This window comes from Chrysoperla carnea, chromosome 5 (genome assembly GCF_905475395.1).
Source record: "Chrysoperla carnea chromosome 5, inChrCarn1.1, whole genome shotgun sequence".
Classification (NCBI taxonomy): domain Eukaryota; kingdom Metazoa; phylum Arthropoda; class Insecta; order Neuroptera; family Chrysopidae; genus Chrysoperla; species Chrysoperla carnea.
In genome coordinates this window covers 45275931-45300286 of record NC_058341.1, presented here as the reverse complement: position 1 = coordinate 45300286, position 24356 = coordinate 45275931, and the positions used below count along the sequence as shown (strand labels likewise).

The following is a 24356-nucleotide window of genomic DNA, read 5'->3' as shown; positions in this document are numbered from 1 at the left end:
ATTGGAAGAATTACTGATAATTGGAAGTGTTCATTGGCTCTAACAAAACTTGAATCTTTTACAGTTTTAACATCATATTTCACTGTTTATTAACCCGTCAGCACTCACTCAGCGTCAATTGTTCGGTAATCTTAAGTCGCGTGATAGGAAATTTGTTCACGCGTTCTGCACATTCGTCAAATCTTTCTGCGTTAAATATTATTTAACTTTGCAAATCATAACCTCTACCTATAATTTTATATAAATTTATTTTTTAATGGCTAATTAAAAATAGTTTGATTAAGTAATTATTGAATGATGTTTTAGTGTAAAAAATATAGTAGGGCTGAGAAATTAAATAAATAATTAAATTCTTTTTAACTAATTTCTATCTATATAAGTTTTTTTAAATTTGTTGAGTATTACTTATATTAAACTAACGAACCGACACGAACAGATCTGAAAATTTCCAAAGTTAATATTTTTTTGATTACACCTTTACTCTTTTAATTTAATAGAATATAAAAAAAAATAACAAGTAAGTATACCAGAAATTAAACCCGAGTCTCTGGGATACATGCCAAGTGCCTTGCCATCAGGGCCATATATGCTTATAGCGTACAATCAACACATCGAATTTATATTTTTGTTTATTAGTGAACTCTAACTTATTTATTTATTATTTTTGTTCTTTACTAAACTTTGTTTTTCTTCAAAAAATCAAAAAAAAATAATAAACTTTACTGTAAATAAACTTAAACTGTATTTCGTATTCGGTATGTATATAACTTGCGCAAAACGCCAATCCACTCGAACGGTAAAAGCTTTCTTCATTAACTTTTAAGGTTGCTTTCATAGAAAATTGACAATTTTTCGCACATGATGTTGTAAATTACAATTATTTATAAAAGACACAGCCATGTGTTTTGACCCTTATAGTACCTACATAAAGATGGTCTTTCATATGAAATTACTTAGATTAGATTATCCTAGTTTGTGTAGGATATAATTACAAAATGAACAATCCATGATAGATTGTCGCAAGCTATACCAATGGTTTTCTGGTTAAATTGGATAATTTCTAGAAAACTTGATTAACTAAGGAATATAACTTATATTTTAAAATAATAAATCCTATATATTTTGTACTTTGTTCTTTCCAATCCAGCATCAATCAAAACAAAGAACCGCAATATTTTTCCGAGTTATCAGAGGTCAAATATTTAATCACTGACTGACATCACAAAGAGTGTTAATCATTGGCAACATCTTAACACACCAAAAAACTATTATACAGGCTGTCCTTTTAAAGCAGATTGACATACGCTTTATGCTCGATAAATTAATGTAATCGAGGAAAAAGCTTCAAACGAAAAATACTAGTTTCAAAGGCAAACATCTTATACCGACATCGAATTCGTTTTCAGGGTCAATTAAAACCTCACTCTGATTCATAACTGACAAACATTAGATGAACACTTTAAATTGCAAAGTTGTTCTTTTTAAAAACGCAAACATTTTTTGTTTGGAAGTTAGTTAGTTCATTCAATTTGGTCTTTATAGAAAATCAAATCACTTTGATGGCTTTTATTGGAATAATTTTTTCACAGGCCGTCTACATTTCGCAAAAATAACAATGATCATACAAAAAAAAATTTTGGGTCAAAATTTTCAGTCCGTTTTTGCATAAACTGTACGGTTTGCGGAAAAATGTTTCGAGCAAAAAATGTAAATTTTTAATCAATAACAACTTTCTAATTTAAAGTGCTCATCGATTATCAGTTATGGAGAAGAGCTGTTTAGTAAGCTTGCAACTTCAAGTTTAATGTCAAGATGTGCGCCTGCGCACCCAAAAAATTTTGCTTGAAGTATTTTTGTCAATAAAATTTATTCTTCAAGTTTCGAGCTTATGTCAACTTAAAGTTTATTTATATAACAAATTATTCAAGCTTATTTATATAACAAAAATTAAGAATAGAGCTCTTATGGCAAACATAGTGTGCTGCCAAATGCTATATCCGATCCCTCGGTGTAATATCTGTCTCATAAGTAGTTTAAAAATTGTATATTGTACGCATTTCTTGGCCAATTTGAATTTTAGTTTCACTTTTAGTTATTTTTTTTTTACGATTTTTCATATTTTGTAATCATATTTTGCGAAAAACAAATTATCGATATTTCCTATTAAATGATATGCAATTGACGGTAGTTTTCAATTGAATAGTACTCTTCCTATGTTCTGCAAGAAACTCACTGTACCGTTTTCCATGAGTTAAAAGCTAAAAAAAATTAAGTAGAATTTTAATAAAATTATAAAAGGTTCATGTTATATCAAAATATTACCTATAGGTACCTATTACATAATACAATTTGTTAAATTAAGAAGGACAGACAGAAAAACTATTCAATACCCTTTCATGTTGTAAAATTAATGAAAAAAAAAATATTATGCAAGCAATCTTGGTGTATCAATCAATGTTTTGTTGTACATTAGGGAATTTTATATCTATTTTAATAATGAAGCACAATCATATACAAACAGAGGCGTAGTAATCTATAAGCTACTGTACGCCCAGCCATATTATTAGCAAAAATTGGATATACTGGAAAGAACTATTTTTATTGAAGAACTTCGTTTAGCTCAATATGAACCTTTTTAAAAATAAACCATCCGATCTGATTTATGGTTCTCGCGATGTCAGCAACGTAAGAGCCTTAATATATAATTTTCCTGAAATTAGAAATAAGAATTTACTTCAGTTTTCCTAAATAGTTTTATTTTATAAGATTACTCTTAATAAAAGCGTAAAAATTGGCAGTACATAGTCGGTGTGGTACTGAAATCGTGTGAATGCGACCCCTATAGTCCACAGGACTAAGTTCCCAGAGGGGGAAAAACATTAAAGAAATGACTTGTTAGCCTTCATAGATTATTCTTCGAACATGTACTGCAGCTTATGCTGGAACGATCATTATCTCCATAGATAAATTATGTGTTTTATCCACTTTTCAGATTCTGTTTATTCTTTTTTTAAGTTTTATTGCCATTAAAAAACGGCTCAACTAATTCTGCTGAAAATTCTTTCGAGGCGAAAAAATCCGAACGAACATACGCACATACGTACACACACAGGCATCACATTGAAAAGGCTTGATTCGGATATTGCAGCCATGAAACCGTGGAAATATGTAAAACTGGAGATTTTCAAAATCGTCCCCATTACATTAACTTCCTTTGGGAAGTTTAAAAAATGTTCACCCATTTTCACGAAAGCTTTAAACTTCCACATAATGAGAAGAATCAGAAATTTTGATTTCCCAAATCATTTAGAAAAATACATGTTCTACTCTGTTCCATTACTTCTAGGTTATATTGGTTGTCCACGAGAGATAGTCTTAGGTCACAGGGCCCATTGTGATACCATGTATGTGTTTTACCACCTTTTCCGCTAATAATTTCATTCAGCTACTCGATTATTTTGAAAGGCTGAGTGCACCTCCTCCATGTCTATGCTATAAACTGCACCAGCACATCAAAGCCATTTATTAAATTAATTTTTTGTTCTGATGGAAAAAATTTTTTTTGTCAAATATACAGAAAAATTTTTACAATTATTGCTTTCATCAAAATTTGACTGTAAATGAGTTATTCGCTCCTGTAATTTACTATTGCTTTGCTTTTCATCTCCACTTTGCTCTTAAGACATTATATACCTTAATTATTTATAAAAATTCATTTGACCACTCTTTACGAACAAAATTGATAAATTTTAGTTAAAGTATATTTAATGAATATGCTCATTATAATCTTTTTCCTAAAGCAAACAATTCTATAATAAATATTGTTAAAGAATTTATTATAAATAAAATATATTCTATTATATTCTTATAGTCCCTGAATAATCTTAAAGATAGTCGTTAATATTCTATGTTGACATCACTCGAATTTAAACTCTTGAAAGTTGTAATTACTATTTAAATTTGTATAATCAAATCCAAACTGTAGAGAAGCATTATTTAAAATAATACTTTGTAAACTAAAAAGTTTTCCTTTTTTTAGAATTATAACTTCAAACATAAAAAGTTCACGATAGTGCAAAATCAACGTTGTAATTTTATTTCCTATATTATTTCGAAAGTTTTTTTACTGAGAATTTGTACCTACCTAAAAACACATAAAAAGTCTTCAATTTTATATCTTCGTACGAAAATTATTTCTTAACTACTTTCTTTATGTGAAATAAACAAAAAGGTTTTTGATTTTGTTTAATACTTTCATTAAAAGTTTATATCTCGGTTAGTAATGCCGCAAGGAACGAAAAAAAACGGCCATGAATTTGGAGATAGACGGTACACTTAATCTCTATAGATTTTCCCCTCCCTCCTTCTTAAAATGGAATGCTTCTTTTACAATACCAAATCTTTCCGGTGGTAAAGATTTTATTCAATGGTGAAGTCTGAAAAATATTTATTGATTGTATTTTTTCGAATTTAAACGTAAAACGGTATAAAAAACTTAACATGACATAAAAAACGTAACATGCTACTCTCGTCTTGCGGCATCACTAGTTTTGATAGCTAAAATACTAGTATAAATGGAGTAGTTTTTAAATATAGAAGAGCACTTTATTTATATAAATGCGAGGAATATGTTTTACGTTAAGCTTGTTAATATTTGTGCCCTTGACATAAAAAAGAAGCCTTATACTGTACTTTTTAAAGCTGTTGTAAAAAATCAAGCATCCTTAATATTCAAATAGGTCTACTATTCTACGTCCATCACAATTAAATTTGCGTAAAGCAAATTTAAAAAAGTGATTTTAGTAAACAAACCTTATCTTTATTGCATTTACAACAATAATTAATTATTTCCCGTGAGTCACTGATGGGTGACTAGATTGATATTTAAACTGCTAATATTTAGATTCATGGATGCAAACATTATATTCTTCCTTTCATTTTCTTCCAAATGAACATTTTCATAGTTTTCTCCACATTATTTTTGGAAGATAGTGAGGAGTTCAGGACGAATCCAAGGTACTTTATTCCATTTGAAGTACCTTCCTCTTCAACCATAAAACATACTTTCTGGTTCCTTTTTATGAGATTTGTTTGACCAGCGCAAAAATCACAATTTTACCAAATAATGACAAAACTTTGCTTTAAATGAGAATTACTACATCATACCATCATCATTTTTTTAAGTGTATTTATCTAGGGAGTAGGTAGGTTACTCCCTAAAAGGCTAGGGAATAACTCCCATATGTAATAGAATTTGGAGTAACCTGAAGTTAATGTTCAGGGAAGTCATTCTTATTTTTACTCCCTTTCTTTTAACTCGTAGTGTCGGCCCTTCTTGTCTAACGAAGAAACTTGATTGATTTTAAACCAACTTTGATACTACCCTAATTGAAAATGAATGAAATTATTTAATAAATTTTGAAAGCCAATTATTTAATAAATTTTTTATTTTGTCTTTTTGCTAATTTAATATTTTCTTCTATTCCAGAGATGACTCCTCATTATCCATGACTGTCACACGTAGTGTTATTGATACGGGTGGAGGACATACAACAGGTGATACTGCTACAGAAATCATGGCAGATAGTCACTGGGGTCCACAACGGCTTGTACAAGTTATTCGACCTCCTACTGGTGGAAGCTTAGGCATCAGTATAGTCGGAGGAAAAGTAAGTCATTTTTAATTGTTATGGTTCTGTTCATCTGTTCTATGAAAATTGAAGATACATTAGAGTAATGTTAAAGTAAAATCTCATTTCCTTAGCAAATAAAGAATGTTCAAAATATATTTCGAAATACCTACTACGATAGACTTATCTACCTACTACTTATTTAATTTGATCAGTAATTTTCCTGGCATTGGTAACTCATTTATTATCAACTATTATCAAAGATGATAAATGAGATCTATATGATATTTCAAAATCAATTTCGATTTTTCCTAGATCAATTTTTGTATTATATAAGTATTTCGACTTCCAAGTAGACATCATCAGTATGAATTTTCTAATCGTAATTACTCTTATTGTGTAAGTTATTCGTTGCTAATTTGGTGACGGTCTGCACATTGATCGTTTCATGTGTCAACCAACAATTTATACTGTTCTATCAAGTTGTGACTTCAGCCAATCAGTTTCAAACAGATGACTAGTGCTTCTCTAATGAGCATGTTCTTATGGGCAAAAAATATTCGAGTATTTTATTATCTGATTTTGACATATAAAATAAAAATTACAAATCAAAACTAAATCATGAAAGTAAATGATTTTTCACTTTCCAAATTTATTAATAAACCTAGAAATTTAACCTTGACTTTGCAATTTTTTTAAATCCGAATTTGGAATAGGTCCTTTATCCAAGTTCATGGTTTCATTACCCAGTTTTTTGAATGTAAATGCTTTCATAAGCATTTAATTCGCTATGGGTAGATACAATTTTAAAAGTTTGGAATTCGATTTGTCGATTTTATGATTGGTTTTTGATAACGGTGAGTAGCTACATGATATTTCGATTCTACCATATTCTAAGTGTTCTTTAAGTATATTATATATTCTAAGTTCTTTAAATTTTATAAAATTGGTTTTCTGCATTGGCCCAAATATTTCTTCGAACAATTTTGGTATCCAATGCAATATATTCCCGACTGTTATTCGTTGTTGACTTTATCTTTTGGATTCCAATGAAATTGGTTGTCGAAATACGTATTTATATAATCCAAAAATTGAACAATGCGGACACTTAAGGAGTAAAAAGGCTGATGTAACGAAATTTTATCCCGCCTACAATTTTTTACAGCTTTTTTAAATCTTTGGTTACTTGAATCAATCATAACCGCGTAAGAAGAAAAATTCATGATATGTCTTTGCTTTTTATGAATTGTACAGAATTTGGAATTTAAAGCGAATATATCGAAAAGAAATAACGAATTAAAATTTTTCTCAGATGTCTCGTTCATTTCAATTATTTTTAATAATCTCCATTTGATTAGGTCTTTGTAGCACGTACACATTTTTACATCACTCTGATCTTGACCATAAATAAAAATTTTAATTGATTTTAGGAATTAAAAATTATTATTAAAATAACTTCGTTCCCATTTACAAACATTTTTTAATAACATAGATAACTATTTAATTGCTAGAAAAAATGTTTAACAATAAATTTTTAGACACAGACAATGCCAGACGACATATTATTTTTGATCTATATCATATAGGTATTATTATTTATTTACCTGTATACAGGGTTGAACAATATAGGATCCAAAAATTGGGATAGTCGGGAATTGTAATGGAAATATAAGAAGATTCAGAAATTTTTCGAAATGATCCTCCAATGAAATAAATATGATGATAATATGCTTTATTTTTATGGGTTTTAATTATCATAGTCAATAAGTTTTATCCAAACCACAAACATTCTTCTTCTGTTTTTCGATTGTACCGTTATCTGATTGTACCGTTAAATTTTGTCGGTACATTTAAACTTGATACCAAAAAACTCGACCAATCGTTCCAAATTTGACCAATTTGTTATTTTTTCAAAGGGATACTTACCCTCAAGTCTTGGATCGATTTAAGATAATTTCTTAGAAAATACTTACCTAATCATGTCAACTGATTTAATAATGATATTCAAGAAAAAAATAAAGTTTACCTGATATGTTTAGCTCAAATTTTCTTATTTGTAAAAGCATACAAATTTTTAGAAGCACATGAGACTACGAAAATAAAGAACTGGAGATGGATATTTTTTATCCAGCCCTGTACTTTGTACACCATGAATGACACGCGATAGCCATTGGCTAAAAAAAAAGAAAAGTGGATTGAATAGAATGATACCTTACGTGGTAAAGCGTTGTTACTTATTTTTTGTTTAGATATAAATTCTTTTCGTACAAAAAAAGAGTTATTATGATAATTAAATATAAATAAAAATTATTGATGATTATTTAATAATACGTAATTAAAAATGTTTATATTTACAATTATAAGGAAACTAAATGAAATAAAAGCAACGGATAGGTGAATAAAAGTTATCTTATATCACCAAACAATGAATGTTTTATGTGAACAAAAAAAAAAATACAGAATGTATCAGTTGTAGTGCTGCTATTCTCAAACAAGGTTTCTTATATGAAATGATAAAACTTAAATTAAATGGCTATAAGGGCTGCATAGCAATGAAGAGGACCCAATATTGAAGTTAAGGCAAAGATTGAAAGACTCGTAGAATTTCTATCATTATTAAACCCAAATTCAACGCAAAGACCAAAAATCCTCTAGGTCCGTGCTAGCCCAATCCTATTAAAAGCATGATCAAGCCGTAGAGCACCAATTTAGTTTTTCCATCAAAGCATTAACACAAGGACCATAATATATAGAATATATTTTTGGTGATTGGTAGACAGCGTTGCGGAAACTGCAGGCGGTTGAAAAGTGTCCCGATTTCTTTGCTTTTTCGATTAACGATTGTTCCGACTATCGAGACTCTACTTTACATACGCCCTATCAAAAATTTCTCTTTTCCCTAATAATTCTACAAATATACCTTAACGATACACTGACGAGAAAAAATGTCCATTTTCTATGTGGATGATTTTTTCGTGTAAATAAATAATATCAACAAAAAGAATAATTTATGTTACATAATTTTAAAATATACCTCTTCAGGGCACACCATTAAACACTTCTAATATCATAACTAATTGACTATTATACTACGTAGACCGTAAGATGATGTCAAGTCAAAGTATACCATCTATACTTAAGAAAATATGGTAGAAATTTTTTTGAAGTCGAAAGTATAAATGTGAGACTCAAATATTGTTACAATCTCTTAAAATGAAATCTTAATTTTTCGATAGAGTAACTTCGAAATTTTCTCGGAAAGTACCCTTCAGAATCCTTATAGGAAAAAAAAACGCTTAATTTTCTGAGCGTTTTCGAAACGAAATATTAGTCCTTGCAACGGCCACAAAGCTCAGAACTTCTTAATATGCGAAATATTTTACATAGAAAATTTCTCGTAGGAATAAACTTAAAAACTTTTGAGTTTGGATTTTGCGAGGAGGTTTCCTCTTCTAATTTTAGTGAACATTGAAATACTTGCCATCTTCGGGTATATATCCTACGGTCTAATACATCCACTCATAAAATGATTAATTACAAATGATAATTTACATAAAACACCATATACTTTATAAACTTTTATAAAAATGATATATATAATATTTTTGTCCATTAAGTTAGTTGTTTGACGAGTTTAATGCATAAGACCTTGATAATAAAGCAACAAATATACTTTAATATAATAATACTACAAAAATAATAATAAAAAAAATGTATAATTTTTTATTTTTTATTTTCATATCAGGTGGACCTCTATAATGCTGAATCAGTACTTGGAATATTTGTTAAGAACGTTGTACCACAAAGTCCTGCTGGATTAACTGGCGAACTTAAGGTATGTCTCCTATAAAATAAATTGATTTATTTAAGGTGTTGATGTAAAACAGTAACCGTGAAGTGTAATTAGGTGGGTTTTTTTCATAATTAAGTTCTAAATTCCATTCTGCTTTCAAGAAAGTATTAATCACTTAAAATACTATTTAAAAATTTACACTTTAAAATTTATAATATGATTAATTAAAAAATTCGTCACTTGTAAAATTTTAGATGCCTATTTGGCAAGCTTTACCAAATGCAATTTTGATTTTTGGAAATATAAACACGATTATTTCGATTAAAATGTTTTAATCACTGTGACAATCTGTGATTTTTTTAACGCAGAAAGATAATTAACTAATTAATCAAACTATGCCAGAATTTGGTTTAGTATTTAAATATTATACTAATTAATTTTGGAAAAATCTTCTCTTTCCAACAACCTTAAAAAGTGTTTTTTTTTTTTGCGAGTGTATTTTTTATTTAAAATACTTTAAAAGTAAGTGAAGTAAAATTTTGAGTGTTTCTTTATGTAAATAAAAACGGTGTTAATATATGGAATAAGTATTGTGTTTAGGGTCAAAGTTTAAATTAAATGTGTTTCAAAAACTGAATTATTTAAACAATAAATACAAATTGTGTTTAAAATATTATGTGAATATAATTTTTTCGATAATGTTAAATAAAAAAAATTTAACGTCGGTTCCAAAATTGGTTATTATTAATTTTGTTACATTTGAAAAAATTCAGGTTTGTGATTTCATTGTATTGCGGCTACAAAAAAAAAAAAAAAAAATAACTTGAAGCTTATTAACTTGCAAATAATTAAAATTAACATTAAACAATATTAATAATCCGGGGAATCCGATTTGGTTAATTTCGCGATAAACGCGTAATTATTTAAATTCCACACAGCAAAATAGAAATTGCTTTAGAGCATAAGAAGCTTTATTTTCGAAATAGAACTTAATATAGTGACTAAAAAACAATTGTCACGCATAATAAATAGTAGCGTACTAACTATTTCCCGTTAGGAAGTGATATGGAAATTATATGTCTTTAGTTTTACAATGTTTTATAGTATTATTTATTACCTCTAGTTTGCTTCTAAGTAGATTGTAATACATATTTGGAAAATCTCAACATATTCAGGATTCAGAGAATTATTTTCTGCATTAAATTAGAGGATTTATTTTTTTATTTAAGTAGGTTCAGCCGGTGGAAATTTAAAAAAAAAAAAGTTATTTAAATTAAAGTTAAAACCTTCATGAATTATTGACAAAAAAACCGTTGTGCTCGACTAATTAAGGATGTCAGAGCACGGTAGTTGGGACACAAATTAAAAAAAAAAAATATTTTAAATTATGTTATAACTTGACAATATGAGACAAAAAGTAAGAATACAATTTTTCGGTATCTGGAGTAATTTTCCATTGAAATTTGACTTGAAACTTTTGTTTAATCATTTTGCTTCGATATTTCGAAAACCAATGCGGATATTGAAAAATTAACTGCCTATTTTCGCCTACATTTATGAAGCTATAAGAAAACTCATCATCAAAGTTGAAAATAAGGTACAAATAATTTCAGCCACAATTCTAAACTTGCCTTCACGCTCGTACTACCTTAATGAAAAAAAATTAATCTTCTATATGTAAAAATTCACCGGAAATAAATTTATGATGGACAAAGGCATACACAAAAAATATTCATGGTATAATTTGTTTCAATTATCAAAAAAACACAAACAATAGAAGTTTGAGAATACTTATAGTCATTAGGCTGGCCTTCAAGGCGCGACAATAATTTTTTCAAAAAAATAATTTAATTAAAATATATTTTTAACTTCTTACCATTTATTTATTAATATATTAATAATTGAACTCTTTCCTGAAATTAGTTATAAAAGTACTGGTGTAACTTTTATAATTTCTTTTTGAATTTGAATCAATATAGTTATAAAGCTAGCGTATGTTTTCTAGACTAATTTGGGTCAAAAATTTTGTGAATGTAGTCTTTAGGTAGTCTAGCCACACTGAGCGATATTGAGAGAGACGATATTGAGAGACGATATTTATATTCTGGGCCAGGTAAATTTTCAATACAGAAAATTAAAATTTTTAGTTTCAAATTGAAGGAGAACAGATGTCAAAGTCAACAGTGTCGGAGAGTGGAAAATCTTTTTAAAATTTAAAACCCTCGGCAAATTTTTGGGGTTTCGGAACCGTAAACTAGCACTTGAAACATCTCTCCATTAAAACACTTTTTCCTTAGAGGTTTCTCCAAACTGAACCGTTTTTGCCTATTTGTTAGTTGTTCCGGGAACGGAACCCTAAATTCGCACTTGAAACGTAGCAAAACACCTTCCATTAAATTACCTTTCAACAGAAACAAAACAAACCAAAATCGGTTCATCCGTTTAGGCAGACGAAGAGGCAGACACACACACGTAGCGGTCAAACTTATAACACTCATTTTTTGGTTCGGGGGTTAAAAACAAATAAGTAAACGTGGCCATTAAAAATCTGTACAGCCCTACACTTAACTGTTCCCTAGTCCTCTCAACATAACTTTTACTTTGTTTTGTTAGACTACCCAAGAACTAATCCTATGAAAGTTTTTGAATTGTTGCAAATACGAAAAATATATGCCACATTTATTCCTAATACTTTAATAAAGTTTTTACTGTACTGAAAAGTAAAAAATAATAAAAGTATTCTCTCATCGAGAGTTTCTAAGAAAATAAGGAGACAATTAAGATTTATGGGATATTAAGGATATAAAATAAAATTTCTATTATTTTTCTACTTTATAGACGGGCGACCGGATACTAGAAGTTGACGGTGTCAATTTGAGAAATGCCAGTCACGAAAAAGCTGTAGAAGCCATACGTTCTGCAGGAAATCCTGTGAGCTTCTTAGTACAGTCCTTAGTTCCATGGGTAAATAATTTGATTAAAATTTAATATTTTGAATACCATTGTAAGTTCAATTATTTTAATTGCAGGGTGAGACAGATTCACAAAGCTTACCAAATAATATAGAAAATGATCTAATAGGCTTACCAACATCACCAACACCAAGTATTGCCTCAAGAAAATTAGATTATTCTCGAACGCCTACACCTCATATTAATGTATCTAAAACACCAGATCCAGGAAAAACACAGGTTTCTTCATTTGTTAATTAGGCTTGCATGATTTTCAATTTTTTTGATCAACAGCTACAAGAGTCGTTGAATGTACACGTTGGTGCCACCTGTATTACATTCAGGGGGGTGCATATGCATCTTGGGTGGGTAAAAACAATTGACTATTTTTCTTTACTTTCGAAACCGAAAAAAAGGTTGCTATACATCTATTGAAAATCGGATTTTTCTTGCCTAACTCCCGTCCGCAGAATGCCCGAAAAGGAACATAATTCCATAATATTTTTTTCTTGTTAGTATAAGAAAATCATGCAATTTAAATGGAACTTTTGCACAAATATTGTATATTTTAGCACTTATAAAATAGATATTTCTTTTTAATAGGATGGAACAGTACCTGAAATAAGATGTTCATCAGCTGCAGCGGAATTACCAACTGAACCGGTACCTGACAGTCCAATATCTAGGCCAAATTCAGCACGTAGTATGCGCCCAGAAGATCCAGAAGTTATTGATGATCAGCCAGCGACTACGAGCAAGCCTAAATCAAAATACTCAGATAGTGAAGAAGAAAGTAGTGATGAAGAAGATACACGCGATCAAGAAGGTAGAATGTATACTGCAAAAGGTCAAGAAGTAAGTGGTTTCTTTTATCGTTTTAAATTTATTTATATTTACATAATTATTTACAAATTTAAGTTTGTTCTATCAAGGAGAAGTTTTATATCATATTTAAATTCATATGAAACACTTTTTGCTGAAATATATTATGAATTTCATTCAATATTTTTGTCGTCTTCAGATCTGATGTTAAAAAATAAATTTATTGAAAGGGCTTTCCATAAACACGTTGAGGCGGTCTTGACAGAATTTAAAATTTATAAAATTTTAGAATTTTAACCTACTGTTAACTATTTTTATGCACAGAATTTCAAGAACAGCATAAGAATTGAGAAATGTATATTTTCAATAGTTAATTAAACTGAATATCATAGTTTTTTTCAAAAAATTTTATTCTACAAGCAAATTTGTAAAATATCAATACTCGTTGTAATGGTGGATTTTTGGTCCAATTCCGCGTTGTCATCACGTTACAAACTTCGAGTGTGGCTTCGTTTTGATGAGTCAGCCATATTTTATAATGTGACGATTCTCTGCAATGCTTTGTAATCGAGCTTGACACCTCTAAACAAGTCAATTTGACCGTTTATTGATTATTTACGAGCACATACTCCTTATAATACTTATTGTAAATGAATGATTATGTGGTCTAAATATTATGATAAATTTTGTCCGACAAAGGTAATGCAGTGATTTTTGACTGACATTACCCTGTTAAACTTACGTGTACTGATAAAACAGATACTACGTTACATTCGTGAGACTTATATTTACAATAATTAAGTAGTAGGTGGCAAGCGAATCTGCATTTCTGAGAATCTTCACAATGGAAATCACGGTCGACTCGTTAAAACGAAACTTTAAGATTAGAACGTATGACAATAATTAAATAATAGTTTTAAAAAACTAAAAAAACACCCTTCTGTAACTAGCTGAAATAAAAAGTAGAAAGTAATTTCTATAAGTTCAAGCAAAAATTAGAATGATTAAGAAAAAAATCAGTTTATCGTAGAAAAGTGTGTTAGATTTCAAATATTGTTAAGACAGATATTGACACATATATTGACAGATATTGATATTAAAAGTCATTGGAAAATATCTTAAAAAGCTTACCATGCTTGTTTACGATAAAATAAATTTTTCCTTAATAGATCTATTTTTTTTTAAACTTAAACAGGGTGTCTAGAGCTAAGTTGGCTACATATGGAAAAAATTTTTAATTTAAGGTTTGCGAAAAAAAATTATTCTTTATGAAAAGCTCTGGTTTCAAAAATATTAACATTCTGCTATTCACTTTTGACATTGAATAAACAGGGTGTCACAAATTGAGAAAGTTCGGTAGGAATGTTAATGGTCGTTTAGAAATGTAGACCATTTTAATTCAGCTTGCGTGGTTTTTTAGTTTTTTAAACTAATGTTAAGTTTTTTTTTATTTTATATGAATTATTTCTATAATAAAATGGTTAATACTGAAGATCCTGATCAGAATAATATGACAAACTATTAAATTTTGTATTGCCTTCGGTCCTTGATAAGTGTGCAAAATTTCAATTCAATACAACGTTTTGAAGTGGGTGAAAATCACCTTCAAGGATTCCGTTACCTAGATACATACAAAGCTAATACAAGCGTGTTTAAAAATTATATGTTGTACTGGGGACCATTGATTTTGTATGAGATCTCTAATTTTTCAACATGATCAACTGATTGGTATGATCATTTAATACCGTTAGCAACTTGTACGCCTAAGCTCTCACTATGTATTCACATTCAAATAGAGAAGGTCGTACAAAGTCTTATCAATGCCTGGAATCTCTTTTGAAAATTACGAAATCCCGTACGTAGAATTTTCTTGGTCTACTTGTATAAAATAGAACAAAGTTTAATATTTGGAAATTAATGTTTAATATTATGCATAATACCTTTTTTTTCGCTCGGAAAAATAACATAATATGGTAATAAAATATGAACAAATTTTAAAGTAAAATAAAATTTTTTAATTAAAAATTTAAATTTTCAGATATTATACATAAATTTTTATATATGTTTGTATTTTTAAGTACTTTTAAATAATATTTATCGTCTGACTTTTTATTACTTTTTCTCTTGTTGTTTTTATAATTCTGTTTTTCTCTCTTGACTGTTCGTTCTCATTTTTATATAATGTCAAACTTGATTTATTAATCTATTAAATGGATAAACATTATCAAACATCATTGTGTATTGTTATCTTTAATATTGATTGGTGACTTTTTGGATAATAATATTATATTATTTGAAATAGAAACTGAGGATAAAAAATCACATTAGCTCTTTGGATTACATTTCGTATCATTTTAAAAATAATCGTTATCTGATTTGATTAATCTGAATTAAGAAGGTAAATATCTCTAATAACATGCCAAAATGATTTATTTTATATACAGTGATCGCTTCAAGTATCGCATTCGTTTGATTACGGCGATGAAATCTGTAATAACCCAAAAAGATTTTATGCATTAATTTTTGGCATTTTTTGACGCTTCTTCTTATTTATTCCGCTTTAAAATTTACTTAGAAGAAACTCTGTTTCCGATCAGATACGTCTTGATATAATTTACATTAAAAAATCATTTAACCTAGTGAAAGCTTGCCAAAAACCCAAATCTTATATATATTTTAACAAAGAATTCTTATAAGCAATCATCGATCTCGGAAAAGACTTCAACGATTTTCAAGAAAATTCATATGCACAGTTTTTTTTTTGGTTGAAAAATCGATCTAGATAGGTTTCATTTTTAGAAAATGTTGTTTTATCTGAGTTTTCAGGATAAACTGAAACAAAATGAACTGCCATCTATTGGCGAGTTGTAATACTATTATTATTTTTAATTGGGAGGAACTAGCTGCCTTACCGACACTGAACTACTAAAGCTAGGATTCGGTAGATGGCGCTACTAAGTTACACACGTTTAATATGCAGGAGTTTCAGAAACGGGTCCAGCGATTTTCATGGAACTTAGTGTGCGGGGAGTTTCGGGTGCGCAAAATCGATCTTACTAGATTTTATTTAAAATAAAAATAAAAATAAAATTTTAAATGTCTTAAAATACACAGATATTAGCCACAAATCAATTCAATATTCGTTATTTTAGAGAAATTTTTCTGTTTTTTCAAACGGTTCCCATTAAGAAAATTGTAAAAATGCGATGCAATACTGTCTCAAATTTGCATAAAAACATATTTGCATTTTTTTTTTTTTAGCTAAATTTGAACCGGGTGAAAATAAAATGGATTCTAAAATTATGAATTCGTAATTTTTATGAGAAGAATGTGCAAATGATTGTTTCTTGGATTAAACCTTTTTTTATAATAATTTCTATAATCAAATCAGATAGTGTTTATTATTATTATCCTTAATATTTCCCTCAAATATATATTTAGATAAAACACAAAATATAAATAAAATCCTTATCATAATATAACTTAGAATTAAGATAAAAGAAAAGTCACACAAAATAGTAAAATACACCGATTTTTTTGTTAGGTTGCAAAAGTGCATAGCAAACGTCTTTTGGTAACTATTTTGAGTTCACTATTATAAATATTTGTATTTATTACTCAAATATGTCTTTTTGCATGACTTATTAGTTTTTATTTGATTTTTTTTTAAATAATTTTTCTCCCCAATAAAAGATTTGTGTGTACCATTCATCATGTAAAAATGTTTAAATATCTTCCAAGTTTTATAAAGCATGGCAAAACCTAGTGGTAATATAAACTAAAATAAACTATATTAAAAGAGTATTTGATTATTTTATTGGGGTACTGGACAAAAGACCTGATTCAAAATGGGAAAGCAATTATACCCAAGTGCAAAAACTCAATAATTATTACCTTTTTTATAAACTGCACAATTCACTAATGTTAAATTAAAATTTAAAAAAAAATTTACTTTAATAATAATAATAATGCCAAATCTTTAAGATTTGTTTAATTATCAACTCTTCGTTTTGCATTCCTATTTGAAAATTCGTAATTATTGATTATAGGTGGAAAATGTAAAGTATTACAGCCAAAAGCTTCAAATAATTTTCCCGTTATCGTATATACTATTTCCAAGGTACTCTCAATTATATTTTTTAATCAATTTTTTCAAATTCTGTTTAATTTTTAACCAAATTTAATAAATGTTAATCAAATACTCTGTTAATTTTGATAGAAATTTTAAAATATGTTAAACATACTATAATATTAAATTACAGGTATACAAAAATTAAAATAGTCGAAAATTTAAATTTGAGAGTTAAATTTAAAAAAAGTTTATCTAAATAACAAAACAAATATAAAATCACTTAGACAAAAAAAAAATTTTTAAAAGCATATCTGATATGTATTTTAAATCATCAGTTCCAGTTTATGTTGCATCAAAATGCTTAGGTTTCTCTTAATTGAGAAATTATAGACTGAAACAGAAATGTTTGACAAATGTGTTATTTTTGCTTTTTACGCAGGTAGCTTTTTTATAATACTACATTCTTATTCTTCTAAAATTCTTATATAAATTAATACAAACAATTAAACATATTAATAATTAGTTATTGCATTACCTTGAATTTCAAATTATCTTCATACATAATTCATACATAATCGACATAATATACCTACATCAAAAGCTTACATTATTAAAGTTTTATTCATATTTCATCATTTTCTCACGAATCTAAAATTGTATATATTGATCAAAATCACGAAAACTATTTATCCAATGACCTCAATGATTTCTAAATAAGATCTACATAGGCAAAAAAAGCACCTCAACTGGATAAGCGATCCGTTTTCAATATTTTAATAATAATAAAAGGCGTCCGCTAAGGCATAAAAATTCTAGAAAATTGTCATATAAATGTTTTTTTATTCGATATAAAATCTTAAGGCTTGTGGTTACTATGCATGCTGCTCAAAGCGAAATATTGTCAGGTCGAAACTGAACCAGGTCAATAGATTAATATTATTTTAAAAATTATTTATAAAATTAAAATACATAAGTTATAGCGAAAATAACATAGTTCCTACCGAGTGTCCCACAACACTATTAATATTTATTTTTAAATTAGTTTTTCTCGGATAGTTATAAATTAATTTAAAATATTATCCACTAAGAGACGTAATAAATATACACACAATAAAATAATTTTTGTAAATAAAATTAATTGATAAACTAAATAAAATATAATTTAACTAACTACGATATGAATTATCTAAGATAACTTAATTTAGAAATGGCATGACAAAAACATTTTTTTTATTTTAAAAATTTTGTAAAATATTTTCTTTTTTGTGATCCTAAACTTCGTGAATATAAGTTTTTGCTTTTTGATTTTTTGGCCTAGTTCAGCCTCCTCATCTTAATAAAAATACTTCACAAAATCTATAAAACTAATAAATTGGATAATGGCTTTTGAACATTTTACTTTTGGCCAAATGCCTGTGTGCTATGCAAAATAGTTTTTTCAATTTTTCTTTTCATTTATTGGAATTATAGTCGAAAGCGGTTAAAACAACATCGGTTATAATGACAAACCGGTTATAACGACAAAGTGAAATGGTCCTGGCTAATTCCCTATATACACACGCACTTGAATGTATCGGATATAACAACACATAGGCTATAGTCACCAACGTTCTTTGAATGTTCGAATATTATATACATCATTTAGTACTATTTAGAACCATATTAATGTATTTAAAGCCTTATTAACTTGATTTTGGACTTTATTAACCCGTTATAGCGACCCATTGTTATTGGTATTAACAGTTATAAAGTATAAAGACTAACATGTGTGTATATAAATATAAATCTCTTATAACGACTATCGGTCATTATGATCATAATCTTTTGTTATAACCGACTTTGTTATAACGACTGCGTTTGCAACGAGTCAAAAATTTATATGACCCTTCTCCATAGGTATTGCAACAACACCGGCCAAGTGTGTTATTAAGTCAGAGCCTTTTAAGTTGTGTGATCTTTAATTGCGGATCTTTTGTACACTGTACATCGCGAAATATTCGTAGTTCGATATATGAAGTGATTGATATTATATGAATGACAGCATATATTTGTTCAGCAAATTGAACTTGATTTATATTCTTATTAGAATCAGAAAAGAGGTGCTCATGATTTAAAGCAGAACGACGCAATTAACGTTTTAACGGGCAACGAATTAATAAATCGGCTCTTCCTGAATAACACCTTTGCTTAGTGTTATTGGCTTGATACTACCCAAATAAATTTTTGATTTGTTGCAAACGATTCCAAAAAATTTATGCTAGGATTATACCGACGAAATACCAAAATAATTGATTCAGCTAATAGAAGAAGTGTAGTTGTGTCAATAGGACGTATGAATAGATGTGTAGATTGTAGTGTGATTTTGCTTAGCGCAAAGCCGAAAATTTTGAATATTGTATATTTTGAAAATTTTGAAACAATATATTTATCCAATTTATTAAAATGTGTATGGATTTTTGTATGTAACAAATTTATTCCCATGCATGTTTTTTAGTTATAAAATTTAATTCTATTATTAATTAAATTATAAACTCTATTGATTTTATTTTGTACATGTAATTGAAAAATTAGGGAAAATTTTATGAGATGAAACATTTGAGAAGTAAAACTCCATTTTATGAAATGTGAGCATTCGGCGATGTAAACGTACAGATAAAGGTTTTTCATGGGAGTAAAAATTTGCAATTTTCATACCTAGTTAAAGCTTTGGTTTGGATGGATGCACAATATAACCTTTCATAAACAAATTTTGATTAATTAAAAATTTTATACTTTCCCTGCTCTTATTTTTTTCGTGTTATTTACTTGAGGAAATCTTCATCATTTTGCAATTAACGAGAAGTTAATTGAAATGTAAAATGGAAAAACCAACTTTTGAATTTCTTGGGCTCAAATTACTTTAGAAAAATTTTTTTTTCCAAATCAGGGACAAAAAAATTAGCTCGATCTTTTGAAATTTTTTTTAAAGGCCACTTTAAAAAATCGCAACAACATAAAATATAATTGTAACTTCTTGAAACTTGGCAAATAAGGTTATTTCAACCAAAAAAATACAAAAATTGTGTTCATTAAATGACTGTACACAAAGCCTTATTTTCGAAGCGCTCCGTATCTCCCCAAGACTATCAAAATTCTCCCAACAGTATTTTAAAATATTTCGAAAGTTTTGCTCTATATACTTTAAATTTAGGAATAATCTGTCGTCTTAAAAAGGTTGTAAATCCATTCTACCAACTACTGGATCGTTGAATCGCTGAGGTATAACCAATCTCGACTCAAAAATTTGGAATAAACTAACATATACTCTCAAATGTTTTAATAATTTAATCAAATTAAATTAATACCTTTTATACCTATTTATTTACTCGTTAAATCAACGCAAATATTTTATAATCTAGATCATTAATATTTTAATAACAACAAATTATTTACTTAATCTATCCCTCCCCTCTCTCCACCAAACCTTTTTATTACCTATACATAATGGTCAATTATTATTCAATATTTTATTTTGCTAAATAACTACTATTATTGTTTTATTTTATTGTATGCAATACACTGTGGTTCATATAATTAACATTTAAGTGAAGTTATTGGTAAATGTACATAAATATTTATTCTTATTTTATTTTCGAGATCAAATAACCGGGTATGCTAATGCCTGGTTTTCCGGCCCAATCCCCTAAAAAAAATGTTCGTAAAATGGGTAACGAACTAGTGAATCTTTTTTTAAAATTATTAGCAAACATCTAAAAATTTGTAGAAGATAGTTCCTTAGGCAGACCAATATGGCGGCTCAAGGACACGGACGGATTAAGTACGGAACGCAAATTTTTCACTTCAATCTTCAGCTTAAAATTTTATTTCTAACTAGCTGACCCGGTGAACTTCGTTTCACTTACAATTAATTTGATTATAACTTTTAATTAGCGATTATTAATGTAAATTTATCTGCAGCTCCAATCCATTAATAGCTAGCTATACAATGCTTCGTATAGCTAAATTTATAGTCCCAACAATAAAATACGAAACACTTCTTTCATAAATTCTATTGTAGAATGTTTATCCAAAATTTGAAGAAGATTGGACAAGGCATACACGTTGTCCCATACAAACATTGCCATCGTTTTTCATCTCTTTAGGGGTATAAAGTTTCGGAAAATCCTTTGTTATCAGATGCCCACGTAACGCAATGAATACACACTCCAAGTTTCGGGTCTCAATGATCAGCAGTTCAGGCTGTGTGTTGATTCGTCAGTCATTCAGGACAAAGCATTTTATAGATACGAATTACAAAGAAAAATTAAAGGAATCAAGTACTAGAAGAAATCATTACCCGCAAAAATAACTTGCGCCTTGTGCGTCAACGTGATTTATTCTTAAAAAAGAGGCTTTGTTCATATACCAATCCAAGTTATTAGCAATTTCATTTCCTTTTTTAAGGAAATGCTGCCACTTTTTAAAGGAGAATTTAAATATTTGAATATTTACAGGCAGGTTTATGTTCAATTTCTAGCGGATCTTTTTAGCTTACGAAAAAAACACTCCAATCCATGATAACTCTTTAAACGAAGAAAGAAAGGGATAAAAAAGAACTTAAAGTTGCTTTGAACAAATTATTTTCGTGTCATTTGTTTTTGCTAAGTTAAAAGAATTATCTTCAACTGCAAGTGCTTCTTTCGATGCTGTTTCCTAAAGAAAAACGAATTAGTCGTTGTGTATTTTCTTTTTCACGATTTTTTGAAATATTGAATACACTTTTAGTACTTTCCAGTATTTTTTGACTTTATCATCCTGTCACAACCTCGCCTTCGAAACTTGAAATCTTGAAGCAAATTTTTTTAAGGTAAAATTGTCTCGCGATTAAAAAGTAATCAGTTTAAAAAAATTGCATCAAAAATTTTAAAAATATTTTCCTCAGGATGTATTTTATATGAACCACACTGAATAGCTACAGTTTTATTAACAATCTGAATGGTAAACAATATTGAATAAATGTTCAGTATTTATCAACTCTATAATAATAATGTTATTGCTACAGATTGACAGAGCAAGTGCCGGAAATGTAAAGCGGTCAAAAGAGGAAATTGCGGCTGATCCAGAAGAGGAAGATGATTTTGGTTACACAACAAGTAAGTCAATCATTTATTTTCTAAAATAATGTTTTTAATTGAAAATATTATTAATTATTCATATTTTACGATTTGTGAACATTTAGCTTTTTTTAATTATTATTATATGTAATTAACAATTAACAATTTTGATGTTTTCCAAATTCTACCATAAGCGCAAACAAATTTACTTTATAATAATAACATTAAGAGGGTGGTTGATTTCGATCGCCTTGATCTATGGTTCCATTGTGCGCCTATTTTACGCAGAACATTTCTTAGCAACAAAGTTTTAATTAACCATTAGTTTCTATAGAAGAAAATAACATGAAAAGAAATTCCATAGTTATAAATTTCTTGAAAACAAATACTTCAAACGATAAAGAACAGGTAATTCTTATTGATCAATTAATGTCCGAAATTTGGTTGGTATAGCTGTGATTAAGACCACATACTACAGTGAAGGGTACGTTTGATACCAGCACAGCGAGTGTCAGCATATATGCTGCATAACTCCTGCTCTCACTATTATTCAATTGATATCTTAAAGCATCAACAGCGCAATGAGCGACAAGGTTACCACATAAGACAAATATTGATATGTACATGTTGTAATTTTTCGTGTACAAGCTCCTGCAAAAGTCCATACATTTGCGCCAAAAAATCCGCCGCAAGCTGAATCAAGAAAATTTGAAAAGTAACCTCCTTTATTTGAGGTTCATAAACCCATCTCCTCAGATTGATTTGTGGTACTTAAATCAGCTACTTAGACTCAGATCTTAAATTCTCGAGTAATCAATGCATAATATCAAACCAAGTCGCTTCCCACTGTCTGTCTCTATTACCCAATGTATGCTTAGACCTTTAAAACTACGAAGTGAATTTTGATGCGATTTTTCTAATAGATAGAGTGATACAAGAGGAAGGTTTTTATGTATAATACATGCATAATATAATAGAGGAACACTGATAATTTTAGATGTTAAAGAAATTGTGAACAAAAGGAGGGTAAGTGACAGCATTTAAAGTGAAGCCTATAACATAATAATCTTAGTTACAAAGTTTTCGAGAAATCAAGTTTTACTTTTATTGCGTTCATATCAACATTTATATGACTTTTTTAAAGTAAATAAATTTCAATTACGATTTCCGTTAATATTTTTAACCGACTTCAAATAAAAAAGGAAGAGGCTAAGAGAATACAATTTACTTAATTTAGTTAAAATTACAATTTTTGTAAAATAACTACAATCTTTGTTTACTTTTAAATTAAATTCTTACTAGAATAATTTGGAAAAATTGATGAATTTCTGTACTCCAGCCTGTATTTATACAAAAATAAACAATAGAAACTTTTATTAAATAAAACACCGAAATAAAATAAGGAATATAGGTATTGACTTTATCTGCATTATTTCCAATTTTATATAAATAATAACCAAAGTTTATGGTAAAAACTTTTAATGATTCATTATAAAACTTCTTTAAAACAGTAGCGTATCCGATTGGCATATCTTTAGGGCTTTAAATGGTCATTAATAAATAGAAAAAGTATTATATAACAAATTATACTATTATTAACATTAGATAAACCATGAAATAGTTCTAAAACTTTCTTAACGATGTATGTTAGCTGCAAGGATAATATTTAAAAATATCGTAGCGCAGGAGCTGCGTTAGCTAAGGGAATTCTCTCCCAAGACTCTTTACAAACACCATTAGCAGAATTTTTGATTTTTTTTTCGAAAAATTAGTGTTTAGAGAAAAAATCACAAGAGTACTTTTTTGCTTTAAACTGGTTACAAAACCCCTCACAATGAAAGAAAAGCTCCATTTCCTTCGAAGGAAATGCGCTTATTAATGATAAAAATCATTTTCTAAGGTAGGTTAGATCCAGAAAAAATATAAAAATCTAGCTCATTATTGGCAATTAGAATAATTTTCGAGAGTTCCAGTGTTGTTCTGGAAATGATATAT

At 28.4% G+C, this 24356-nt stretch overlaps 1 protein-coding gene across 1 annotated transcript in view; it reads left to right on the top strand.

Moving 5' to 3' along the window:
• Positions 1-24356, top strand: part of LOC123301199 (inaD-like protein) — a 134398-nt gene that overhangs the window by 97761 nt on the left and 12281 nt on the right. The window contains exons 14-20 of the mRNA XM_044883935.1: positions 5489-5669; positions 9376-9465; positions 12262-12387; positions 12453-12614; positions 12978-13229; positions 16741-16770; positions 22310-22400. Of these exons, the coding sequence (XP_044739870.1) occupies positions 5489-5669; positions 9376-9465; positions 12262-12387; positions 12453-12614; positions 12978-13229; positions 16741-16770; positions 22310-22400 (932 nt within the window). The remainder of the gene's footprint in view (positions 1-5488; positions 5670-9375; positions 9466-12261; positions 12388-12452; positions 12615-12977; positions 13230-16740; positions 16771-22309; positions 22401-24356) is intronic.